We start from the raw sequence: 12,379 nt of genomic DNA, 5'->3' as shown, positions 1-12,379 counted from the left end.
GCAACCCTTAATGGCCAGGAGGCAAATGCCAGTACATGTTGCTCCCTTTTTCCACCACTCTGGGTCAAAGAAGCTCCTAACCCTAAAATGCTAGCATCTACAGTAAGGAATGTCTTGCTGTTAGACAAAAATGTCCTTAATTTTCTCAAAAGTCACTCTACGCTCCTCAGACCACAGGCATCTCACCTTTCTTTAGCAGCAATCTGAGAGGTATGGATAGAACTGTGACATTTTCCACAAATGTATGATCATATTCAGATAAAGCCAGGAAGGAGCATCATTTTTCTTTCTCCTTCTTGGGCTCAGGGGCTAAACTAATCGCTTCAACTAAACTGTTTTGGAACAATTCCGTCAGCAGAAATACAATGCCCCAAATATTCCACAATTTGAACACCAATCCTAACATTTACTCCTTTGAACTGTAAGTCCTGCCTCTTTCAACTTGCCTAAAACCTCCCTTAGAATCTTATGTTTCTCAACTGAGCTGGCATCTATCCACACATGGTTCTGAAATATGACAATGCATTACTTACCGTAAAAGCATTTCTGATGGTTGTATCTGCTTAGATTCACATGCTGATTAACAAACATCAGAAAAATATATTCCACACACCCTCAAAAACCTTTTCCATAATTCGTTGAAAATCAGCAGCCGATGAAGGCAGACAAAAGGGCATTCTGCAATTTTTTTAAGTTCCTTACGGCGTAATGAAAGATGCGAGTTCCTGACACTCGTGTCAATGGTACTTGATGGTAAGCCGCAGAGAGATCAATAACTAAACTGTCCGTTGTCCGTCTACTAGGATGTTCACGTTAAAATCCCCAAGATCAACACACAATCTCAGACTGTTTGCTTTTGCCACCAAGACCAATGGAAACAGCCATTCTGTCCCATCGACTGTTCTTGTAGATGAGGAACATGGCGCAGTATGTGCGACTGGTACAGCATTATTTCTAATTAAGATGTTCAAAATCCCTGAGCTTTCCCAGTTTGTCTGAACAAACTTCTGGAAACTCAACGGCCTATCAGTCTTGAACTTCTGCAATTAACACAAGTTCTTTTAAATTGGGTTGAATGGGAATGCCAAAACTCGCCTGTTCATCCCATCCAAGAAGAAATGAACCTTTTCTCGCAGCAAGAATTTCAGCTGCACAACTGAGACCCTTGCACCCTATTGTAGCTTTGAACTTGCCCCATGACCTCCATCTCAACCTCAACATAAACAGGAGGATGAATGTCATGCTCCATGATATCCTGTACTCTTCCGCCAATGACATTTGTAAAGGTCTCGCCAGAGACAATGGTCCAAGGAGAGGCACCGTCTACTTTCATTTGCAATGTTATTCCATTGATAGAAACTGACCTCTCTTTCCTCCATGCAGTGCAGACATTCCAAACACGTGTCGGACATTGCTTGGCTTGTTCTGTTTGAGACTGCTGTGCCACCCCTTGCTTCACTTCGGTGGAGCCTGCTCTAAAGAATTTACTCTCCCTTCCTTACAAACCAGAGCAAAATGCCCCTTACGTTTGCACTACATACAGATTGCATTCCGATCTGGGCAACAGACCAAGAAAGATGCCCAGGATTCCCAGAGCACCTCCTCTACCTTCATTACATTTTCTGGCAAATATCTTATTGCCTGCTTGCTCAAATATTTCAGATCTCTAATATAGTGAGCCGTTTGTTCTATGCTGTGACTCCCACAGCCTGCTCCAGAGAAAGATCCTTTGCTAAGAATTTTTCTTCCAACATTTAATGCTGTTCGTGCACCTTAACGAGCTCATCGCTAATCGGAGATTTCGCTTAATGACCAAATTCACAGGTGTAACTGAGGGTACAAAGCGCAGCCACATTAGACAGGTTGTAATGGTTCTGGACGCATCTAGAAAAACTTTCAGCACTCATGTTACGTTCTTCCTTGGCCACAACACTGCATTCACCGCTGTGGCCAAGGTTTCATCTTCTTGGTGTGCCCTTTTGCCTGGTCGATGAGGGGGGGCACAAACATCACTGCGTGCCTCGCTGCTCCATCTTAACTTCAGATGCGTTCCTGGTTGTGAAGATAGAGTTATGCTCACTGCCATGTCTACCCTACGGAACCTCAGGCAAGCTCATGGCATTTCCCCATCTGCATTGAGTCAGAGGGACGCAGGCCTCTTCGCCACAAGAGAGACAGTAAACAGGGGGGTGCGGAGGAAGCGAGAACACGAGATAGAGAGAACAAGAGAGAGAACAAGAGAGAGAACAAGAGAGAGAACAAGAGAGAGAACAAGAGAGAGAACAAGAGAATAAGAGAGAGAACAAGAGAGAGAACAAGAGATAGAGAGAGAACGAGAGAGAGAACGAGAGAGAGAACGAGAGAGAACAAGAGAGAACAAGAGAGAACACGAGAGAGAGAACACGAGAGAGAGAACACGCGAGAGCGGGGACAGAGCAGGGAGAGCTGACCAAGAGCGAGCGATTGCCAGCCACAGCAAGAGACAACAAACCAGCCATGAGCCAGCGAGCAAGCAACCATATGCGTGATCCAGCCAGCATGCCTAACAGAACGTGCAAGCAAGCCTGCCCATCAGCCACAGCGTGTGAGGTGAACTCGCCGCTTCACAGTAGGACATGGGCGAATAGTGGCTAAACCACCTTCTCAGCCGCACACCATCAATAAGCCGGCAGGGATTTTAATCTCGCAGCCTGAAAGATGAACCTCCTTTGCCTTATGTAGTATCACAGACCAAGGGTCGGCTAGATCTTCCAGAGGGGTGCAAGTTGATAACATTAGCAATTTAAACAGCGTTACTACAATGGCTCCAAAAAATAAAAGAATGTCCAATTAATGCTCTGTAAAAATACATGTAAAAGAAACAGAGTATGCAGAACTTTCGGAATAAAGGGTCACTTTGGTTTGACAGGCAGGGGTGTTCATGTAAATGATTTTAGCAGCAATGTCAATTTTCAAGAATATGTCTTTAAAAAGGGGGCTTAAAAGTCACTATGGTGCTTTAAAATTGATCAAGGGGGGCAATCTATTCAAATACCTTTTCGTCTTATTCTTGCGGCTTAACAGCATTGAGCCAGACTTGAAGGCGCTTTCTGAGCCAGTAATTCAGCATTGGGTTGGAGAATTGGGCTTCTGGGTCACACACAGCGCGGTTCATAAGCAGCAACAAACGCTACATGGCACAAACAGCTTAAGACAAGCAGGGGATGTCGCAGTCCGTGTAGCTCACAAGCAGTTTTAGCCAAAATCAGGACCAAGCGCTGTTCACCGACTTCCGGGTTGCTGTTGAGGGCCATCCAGTGTCTCAAGGCAAATGCTTCAGTTCTTCCCTTCCTCTCCAAGAAGTTGACTAGCACCTACATGGAGTCCCCCCCCACCTCCAGTGCAGGATCCTTTGTCCAATACCAATGCCAGATGGGCGGGCCTTGGCCCACAGCAGTTCGCCGTCACTATTTCATGGGAACGGTTAGGGGACAAAGCTTGCTTCTGCCTTGTATGCCTTCACCACTCTGGCAGAGGACTTTGGGGCTACATTTCGAGGGACAGTAATGCATCTCGTTTCATCTCACCACACAAGCTCATGGCCATTTCACCCAAGCCTGCATAGCATTGTGCTATGCACTACACTCTAATGAAAGTGTAGTGCATAGCACAAGATTGCTACGTCCCCACCCTTGCCTAATGCCCTCCCTCCTCGTTCCGTTTGATTATCCTCCTTCTGCTAACGATCCTCGCTCCAACCCCCATTGGAAATAGACTTCAAAGTCACACTTCACAATAACCCCCCCCCCACCTCTGAGAACGCTTCCATCTGTGCGCACTCCATCTATGACTATTATTCCTAGTATACATTTTTTACAGCATAGTGCATCCCAACTAAACGTGTTCTCTGCTCTGTGGCACAAGCACCCTTCCTCTAGAACACAAACATTATTTCAACCCCACCCTCTATCCCCCATTTACATCATAGCAGACTGTAAGCCTGTTATGGCCACTTAAGCGAGACCAAATGACCAGCGGCATCCTTCGATCTCAGACGTTATTGAGAAACCTGCTCTTTGGCATTGGCTTAGTCATACCATTAAAAAAAACAAATAAAACCCTTACGCATACTTTTCGATTCCCAACCCAGTGGCAAGTGTCCTAATCCTGTTGCACCATTTTACTATATACATTTCCTACAACAAATGTTTGCCACCGTACATTACTGAAAACCCGCAGCTGGGAGTAGTGGGTGCAGTCCTGCTGTGAAACGTGAGCCCATTTTAACACTTTAAATCTCTCGCTTTTAGGGCCTGAAAATGCTCCGCTGTTAAACTAACTCCTTTGTGTACAGAAATGTGGTTTTAAAACGTGCAAGGGACCGCCGGTTAAAAACGGATTGTAATGGTGGGTCGTCGAGACAAGTTTATTCGACAACACTTACTAAAACACTTCCTTCGGAGATGAAAGGGCTCCCCTAATTTTCCAGTAAATTACTGAATGATATAGAGAATAACACAATCGGAAAAGGATTGCTCTTTCACACACATCTTGGATTACATTTACGATGACCGTTTTTCCTTGGTTTCCTAATACTATCTTTTCGTGGTTTTCAGATACAATAATGCCCTCTAGCGGTGTTGACTGGGCCAGACTGCCGAATGCCAAGGCTGTTTTTTCTGGAACTGAAAGGAATGCATATTTTGCCACGCTTTATCAAACGATGCCGGAAATGCCGATTTATATGAACGGAATCAATTAGTAATCTAGCCCTTATGATCTTTTATACATCTTTTGCATTCCATTTCAATATTCAGCTCTCATGAGAGTGTAGTGCATTTACATTTTCCATGGTAGAATTGCTGTGACACCTGGGAGGGGGAAGGAAGGAAGTTTTTTTTTTTTTTTTAAATACACTGCACTGAAACTAGCAAATACAAAATTGAACAATACACTGAAAAAATAAGGGCATCCATCAGTAAATCATATAAAGTGGTTCACAGAGACGGAAGTAAAGATTTGGGAGGCGCTGTAGCGTTGTGTCCGTTGCATGGATGATCAGTTGTGCTTTGGGTATCGTGTCCTGGTGTTGCTCCAAGGTAAGACAAATTCAATGTAATCACCTATAATTAATGGGGGCTCAATGTTTTCTGTTGGTTATTGGTCTCTGGGATGCCCTCTACACTTCATGTCCTAGATTTACCCTCAGAAAATTGTCGTGCAGTACATATACTGGAATGCCCAGATAGAACGGGTACTCAAGACAACAGTGCATTTTGTTTCAACATATTGTACGTTTCACTTTGGTATCAGTTTTTGCACTCCCAATACCCATCGGACAGTTTTCCTTTTGCCCAGATTGTTCTCATGTTACCCCACCTCCAAGGAGCGCTCCTTTCTATAGTACCATTGAGCCAGTTCAAGCACGCCAGTTAGCACACCAGCCAGCACGCCAGCGCGAAGCACGCCAGCAAGACAGCCAGCAGCCAGCGTGCAGCACGCCAGCAAGCCAGAGCTCACGCTCACCAGTTTGAGCCCAGGCGTGCCAGCCAACTCGAGCCCAGGCGTGCCAGCCAACTCGAGCCCAGGCGTGCCAGCCAACTCGAGCCCAGGCGTGCCAGCCAACTCGAGCCCGCCAGCTCGAGCCCAAGCCCGCCAGCTCGAGCCCAAGCCCGCCAGCTCGAGCCCAAGCCCGCCAGCTCGAGCCCAAGCCCGCCAGCTCGAGCCCAAGCCCGCACCACAGCACGCCTGCTCAAGCCCAAGCTCGCAAGCCCACCCAAGCTCGCACAAGCACGCCAGCTCAAGCCCAAGCCCGCAAGCCCACCCAAGCTCGCACAAGCACGCCAGCTCAAGCCCACCCGCCAGCCAGAGCCCACCACGCCTGCACGCCAGCCAGCCAGCCAGCCAGCGCCTGCACGCCAGCCAGCCAGCGCCTGCACGCCAGCCAGCCAGCGCCTGCACGCCAGCCAGCCAGCGCCTGCACGCCAGCCAGCCAGCGCCTGCACGCCCGCAAGCCAGCCAGCGCCCGCAAGCCAGCCAGCGCCCGCAAGCCAGCCAGCCAAAGCCTGCCCGAGCACGCACGCCCACCCGAGCACGCCCACCCATGCACGAGCATGCTCAAGCACGCACGCCTGAGCCCACCCGCCTGCGCACAAGCACGCATGCCCGTCTGGGCACGCCTGCCCGAGCACGCACATCCGCCCGAGCACTCGCACGCCCGCCAGCCAGCCCGCCCGCCAACCAAAGCCAGCCAGAGCTCAGGTGCGCCAACCAAAGCTGGCCAGCCAGCTTGAACCAGTTAGCCAGCGCAAAGCCGCCAGCCAGCCAGCCAGCCAGCCAGCTCGAACCAGTTAGCCAGCCAGCGCAAAGCCGCCAGCCAGCCAGCCAGCGCAAAGCAGCCAGCCAGCCAGCGCAAAGCCACCAGCCAGCCAGCGCAAAGCCACCAGCCAGCCAGCGCAACCAAATTAATTTTATATTTGCATTTTATATAGCACAAACCTAGCTAGGAAGCAACAGTTTGCTGGTCATGCCATGGATTATGAGGTAAGAAAAAGGGGGCTACAATAGGTGGAACTGACGTTGCAGCCTTGGCAGTGGGTTGTGATGTGAGAACGCAAGGAACCTAGATGGCACCTAGGTACTAAGCAAAGAGTAATTTCTAGGGAACCTTCCTAGATTGCATGATGGTTGTTGCACTTCGGATAGTCACTGGGAAGTTGTTCAAATAAGCAGAGGTGCAGAAAGAGAAGGCCAGCTTTTTTATTTAGCAAATGACCCACCAGAGATAGAATGTTTTATAGCTAGGCACGCCAAGTATGTAAGTGGTGGTTGCATTATAGGTTATACAGGCAGTTTTAAAGATTCTGGCTGGGATGGGCAGTTGTTTTAGGATGGAAGCAATGGGATTGAAGGTCTTGCATCTCACTATGATTAGTGCCACACAATGCTGGGTGGTCAAAGTGGGGCCAGGTGCGGCGCCGGTTAGGAGGGTCTCCCTCTTCCCCCTTCATACCAACCCTCCTCTGTCATCATCATGGGAAATAATCAGGGCCGGATTCTGAATTCCTCGGGGCACAGTGTTTCAGCAGTCGGGTCTAGGTGAAGTATGGCGCAGTCTGGGTCATTTAGCCAGGTAATGTGCTGGTCATGCAGGCTTGGGTGGAGGACAGGCAATTCCGAAGGTGCAAGATCTTCGGAGTAGCAGAGACATTTATGTATAAATGTGTACAGTCTACAATACCAGTTGGAGCAGTGAGATGTTGGGTCAAGTGATCACAAAAGCTCCATGCATAGATTAGAGATGACTGGGAAGAGTTTTCTGCCTTGAGGGGCTCTAAGTGACCAGGCAACGGTCTGGTCCGACGCTGCTGAAGAATCGAATGGTCACTCAGTGCTCCATGACCATATCACTAGCAGTTCAGCACTTTGCAAACACCAAATAATATATTCTACTATGAAGTAGGATATGTAGCATTGCATAAAAAAACAAAATGGTGCATCTTGGCTAAATAAACATGCATGATTGCTGTAAATTACTGAGTTTGCACATTTTTGGATAGCTTTCTTTGCATTTGTGCATCTGTTTTTCATGAGAATTCAAAATTAATCATGTGAAATTGCATCAATCATGGAGATTTTGCTCCATTTTGTGCTTAATTTTAATATAAGAAGCAACAAATTGCATTGGAAATATCCACTAGATGGCAGGATATGCAAAGCAAGTGAAACTAGAACTGTAAAAAAAGTACCCCCATTGACAGTCACAACAGATTTATCCTGGCACAAACACCTTTCCTGTTACCACCAAGCAGCACGTAACATATCTGCACATTTCTTTAATTATTAACCAAATCTATTTATGGCTATTCGTCCCTCTTCCTCGCCAAACCAATAACAGATGTAACCCCATCAAATCCCTGGCATCCCACCCCTTCCATTGCCTTTTAGTCCCACCACACCCTTAGGGGTCCATTGCCCCAATCAGTCCTTCATGTTCCTGGAGCCACACCATCGAAACACCCTCAACTTTTAGATAACTTAACTCGCTATTAGAAATGCTAGCCACAACCAAATCTACGGTACCCGCAGATGCAGCCACAACCACATTGGATGCAAAGCTGTACCACATTCACAACTGGATCATTTCAACGTTGGGACTGCATTGCCTGTAAAATTCCTTCAAAAACACTCCAATAAAAAAACGAAACAAGCCAAATGGTTCACACCCCTAAGCTAAATCACTTTAAAGAAAATCAGAAACTGGAGAACATGTGGAGGAACAACAATCTACACACTAGCAAATTGGCCTACAATCAACAGTTACGCCTTTTACAGGGCTCAAGTACTCAAAGCAAAGAACGCACACTAGTCGAAATGCATTGATTCAGCGCATCACAGTGAAAGGGAAATGCAGAATATCAGAGAATTGAAGAACCCGACAACCTGTAACGCAACCCCTACACAAGACCTGTGTCGACAGATTGCTGCATAATCCAACTAAAATATCCTAGACCTCCAGGAACACGACAATACATTCTTCTACCCACATGCCACGAAATCCCATCAACACCTCCCACCTCCTATTCTCTATTGTCCTTCTGCTGAGGACCTACAAGCTACCATTTATGCGTGCAACCCATAAGGATCTCCTGAGGATCCAGGTTTCCCCAAAATGTTAAACTAATCCTGAAATATCCAGACTTCGCACACATCTTCCTTTCCCTACTCAATTACTCCATCAGCAGTGGAAGAGTCCATGCTCACTCATTTGAAATCTGCAAAGATCAGACCTTTGCTCAAAAAGCCCAGAGCAAACCCATAAAGGCACAGCCAGCTATCGCCCCATCTCAAACACACCTTTTGTCTTGAAACTTCTGGAAAAATTCATACATCGTCAACTCTGGGAATTTATCAAAACCAACTCCTGAATAAGGCACAGAACAGATTTTAACTTTCTAGGAGTACAGAATCGACTCTGTGCTCCATCTGGGATACAATTACAAAACAATGTGGACGAATAGTCAGAGTTCACTCATCCTGCTAGACATCAATCACGAGATCTTCCTAAAAAGACTGGAAGACACTTGTTTAAACAAACAATCAGCTGTACAGTGGATCACCTCCTTTCTAACAGGAAGAAAGGAAACCACAACCTTGGACCCCTAAAATTCCGAGCCACACTCACCTACTTGAAGTACCCCAAGGATTCACACACTCACCTCTACTCTTCAACATATACAGGACACCCCTACTAGACATCAATAAATCTGTTATCTCCAGTTACAACTATGTGGATGACAAATAATCTACACATATGTGAACCACCCATCACCAAACGGCTCAAATTAAAACCTTCTTGCACTGGTTGAAGCAAGAATGACAGCAAATAGAGTAGTACTCAACCCTATCAAAAAAAAAAATAACCTGTAGAATTACAGAACATCAGCTCTAACTCCACCACAATCCCTTGTATTGGCAAAATGGGCCCCTGCACAAACCAGTCAAACATAGTAAGACATCTTGGAACAAATATGGACAATACCCTCACTCTTGTTCCAACGATCAAAGCCATTTTCCGAAGCAGCTGCATGATACACTGCAGCTTACCTTAACATTCACCCACAGGGCCATGGCCAACATTTCTCCAATACCATGAGCAAACTAAACTATGCAAACTAAACTATGCAAACTAAACTATGCAAACTAAACTATGCAAACTAAACTATGCAAACTAAACTATGCAAACTAAACTATGCAAACTAAACTATGCAAACAGCCTCCATCTCAGACTCCCAGATTATCCAATGAGGAAACTTCAAAGAGTTCAAAATCCAGCAGCAACACTACTTCTCGAAATGAAGCGATTTGAAAATATCACGCCAGCATTACCTACTGTCCACTGGTTTCCATTAAAAAAAAGGGTTAATTTCAAAACCTTGTACATCACACATACCAAGGAGGAGGCCCCGCTTTCTTCAGAACTGCACACCTCCCAGAACACTTCTGTCCAGCAATGCAGCACTAGTATTAGTGCCCAATTTAAACAAGAATCAGCAAGGAGGAACCTCCCACCCCCCCCCCCCATTTCTGGACACGAAACTGGAACACCCTACCCAAACCTCATCGCCAGGAGGAGAACCACCCAAGTTTCAGAAACAGTTCAAGACTTGGTTGTTCAACCAACCACTTTGAAATGAATTAAAAATAATAGCAACCGACTAAAAACTGTGTGCCAAAAACTTAGGCTAATTTACGACAAGCTTTTTTTTCCGAAACTTTTGGCACTACCAACTGAGAGAAACCAATCCGACTGCTAGCAACATCTCCAGCGTGTCGGCGGTCTTCAACAGTCATCTCAGGGAAATTACCACCAAGAGCCGGGAAATCTACATCCAAGCACCAGGAAGTGACAACACCCTTGACCCCTATCCATCGCCCTCATCCCTCAACTAACTCTGCACTACTAAAATATTGAATAACTTGAAACTCCTATTGACAGCCTCCTAATTCTACTGTACATAACAGATTCAGACACTATGCATCTTCTTTAATCAACCATGCTGTTAATTTTTGTATTCCACATTCCGGGAGCTGCACCCAGGACGCAGGGTTCAAATGAGGGGAGCTGGGAGCCATTTAGCTACTGCGTGTAGCATAGAAGAGTCGGCTTGATCCCAAAAGCTACCTTTGTCTCCCCATGCCAACTGATTATTTTCAAAAACACATTAACTCTGTTTCTAGGCTATCCGAAACAGAAAAACATGACCACATATCTGACATTTAAAGCATAGGTGATCATAAATAAGGATACATTTGCATCTGCTGTAGAAGTTAGATTTGCAGAACGCCATGTACCAACTCCTCACTGGCAACTCCTGGTCACTGGTTCATGCTGAATACCCAGAGCTGCTTTTAGCTCCTGCTTTTCCAATCTTAATGTTGATCCCTGTGGCTAACCTGCCCAGTCAGTATCAATCACAAACGGATTTTCACATCGACACACAGGTAACTGGTACTTCTGACCTGCATCCACCAACACTAAAGGTTTCTGCATCAGCCTTCCCGCAATCCGACTAACACAGCCTGCCCTTCTTTCTTACAGAGCCATGCGCAGCAAGGCCAACATTACTGCCAGTGGGCGCTATATCAGACCACTTTACATTACATAACATACCTGCTCTTAACATAGCTTTAAAAACAATCTAAAGGTAATCCTCCTTTGACTGAAAGGCTACCTCCGCTATGAGACAATCACCCAGAACTTCTGTGAAGTATGTAATCCTTCATCCTGTCACCAGCCCACATTGCCCTAAAACTAATATTCATAGCAGTCCTCTTATTCTTATGTACCATCCAGCTTGACAACTGCATCAAGGGGTTTCTGAACAGCAAGTATGAAACAAATACAAATATCTGTACCTCGACGATTCCAGTCTGGTAAGCCGCATAGTTGGATGACAACAACTCAGCCTGCAAAGACAGAACGAGAAAGAAACTGTCAGTGTACTTAATTCTACAAAAAAGTAGCTATATAAGACAATCAAAGTGCCAGCTGTAAAAAAGATGATCTCCATGTTAACAGAAATAACATTACTACCAGTGCACCTGAAGTAGTACTTTCAGGCAACACAATGCACATGCACTAGAGCTGAACATCCTAAATTACCCACCACGAGCTACAAAATGCTCCATCATTGCAGATTACCCAATGAGCACCAGGAAGTGTTTCGAAATGGCAGAATGCCCACATCGCACAAAGGATGTGCATAAACATCAAATTACCCACAGTGCATGAAGAAATGCTTCAACAATGAAGATTGCTCAATCGTGGGTGAAAGAGGCGGGCAACGACATAACTGTCAAAGAATGAGATCGTTTAACAAGGATTGGCACCAATTCATAGATGGATTTAAATTTGCCATACGTGCTTCAGAGGATTTTGTGTCATTTATACTGGACCCCAGGATGGATGGTTGACTTGGGTATGGCTATCAATGACTCTTGCTAGGTTTGTGGCCACCGAGGGGGTACCCCATTGCCCCTGCTATGGGAATGTTCAGGAGAGTTGGGCTTTTTTTGCGTGATGTTTTAGACAGACCGGACAGAATACTGGGAGTACAATTTCCAAGATCACATTATTCAGTAATTCTGCTTTCAAACATGGAGTTTGGCAGCTCGAGAACATAGATGGATTAATAGAGCATTGGTGGTGGCTGCAAAGCAAATCCTCAAGGTCTGGAAATAGAGGACAAAGCCAAAAGTGGAGGTATGGATGCCAGACTTGCACTTTTTGTCTAGATAGTTCATGTTAAAAAAGCAGAAACGTGGGGACGAACACTCAGATATGGGGGCCATTCAATGAGCTGTATAGTTAATACATTATAATAATGGTAGGAGTAAG

The 12,379-nt window shown here is 45.9% G+C and overlaps 1 protein-coding gene across 10 annotated transcripts in view; it reads right to left on the bottom strand.

Annotated features, from left to right (window-relative positions):
* RBFOX2 (RNA binding fox-1 homolog 2) overlaps positions 1–12,379 on the bottom strand; it is a 1,085,372-nt gene that overhangs the window by 848,652 nt on the left and 224,341 nt on the right. For 9 of the 10 annotated variants that reach the window (XM_069654361.1, XM_069654368.1, XM_069654356.1 and 6 more), the window contains exon 2: positions 11,398–11,448. The exons of the other annotated variant lie outside the window; for it this stretch is intronic. In XM_069654361.1, coding sequence (XP_069510462.1) covers positions 11,398–11,448 — 51 coding nt within the window. The remainder of the gene's footprint in view (positions 1–11,397; positions 11,449–12,379) is intronic. 10 annotated transcript variants of the gene reach the window in all.

Source organism: Ambystoma mexicanum, chromosome 3q (genome assembly GCF_040938575.1).
Source record: "Ambystoma mexicanum isolate Mex_15411 chromosome 3q, UKY_AmexF1_1, whole genome shotgun sequence".
Taxonomy (NCBI): domain Eukaryota; kingdom Metazoa; phylum Chordata; class Amphibia; order Caudata; family Ambystomatidae; genus Ambystoma; species Ambystoma mexicanum.
Note: the sequence above shows the minus strand (reverse complement) of the source record. Positions and strands in the feature narration are given on the sequence as shown.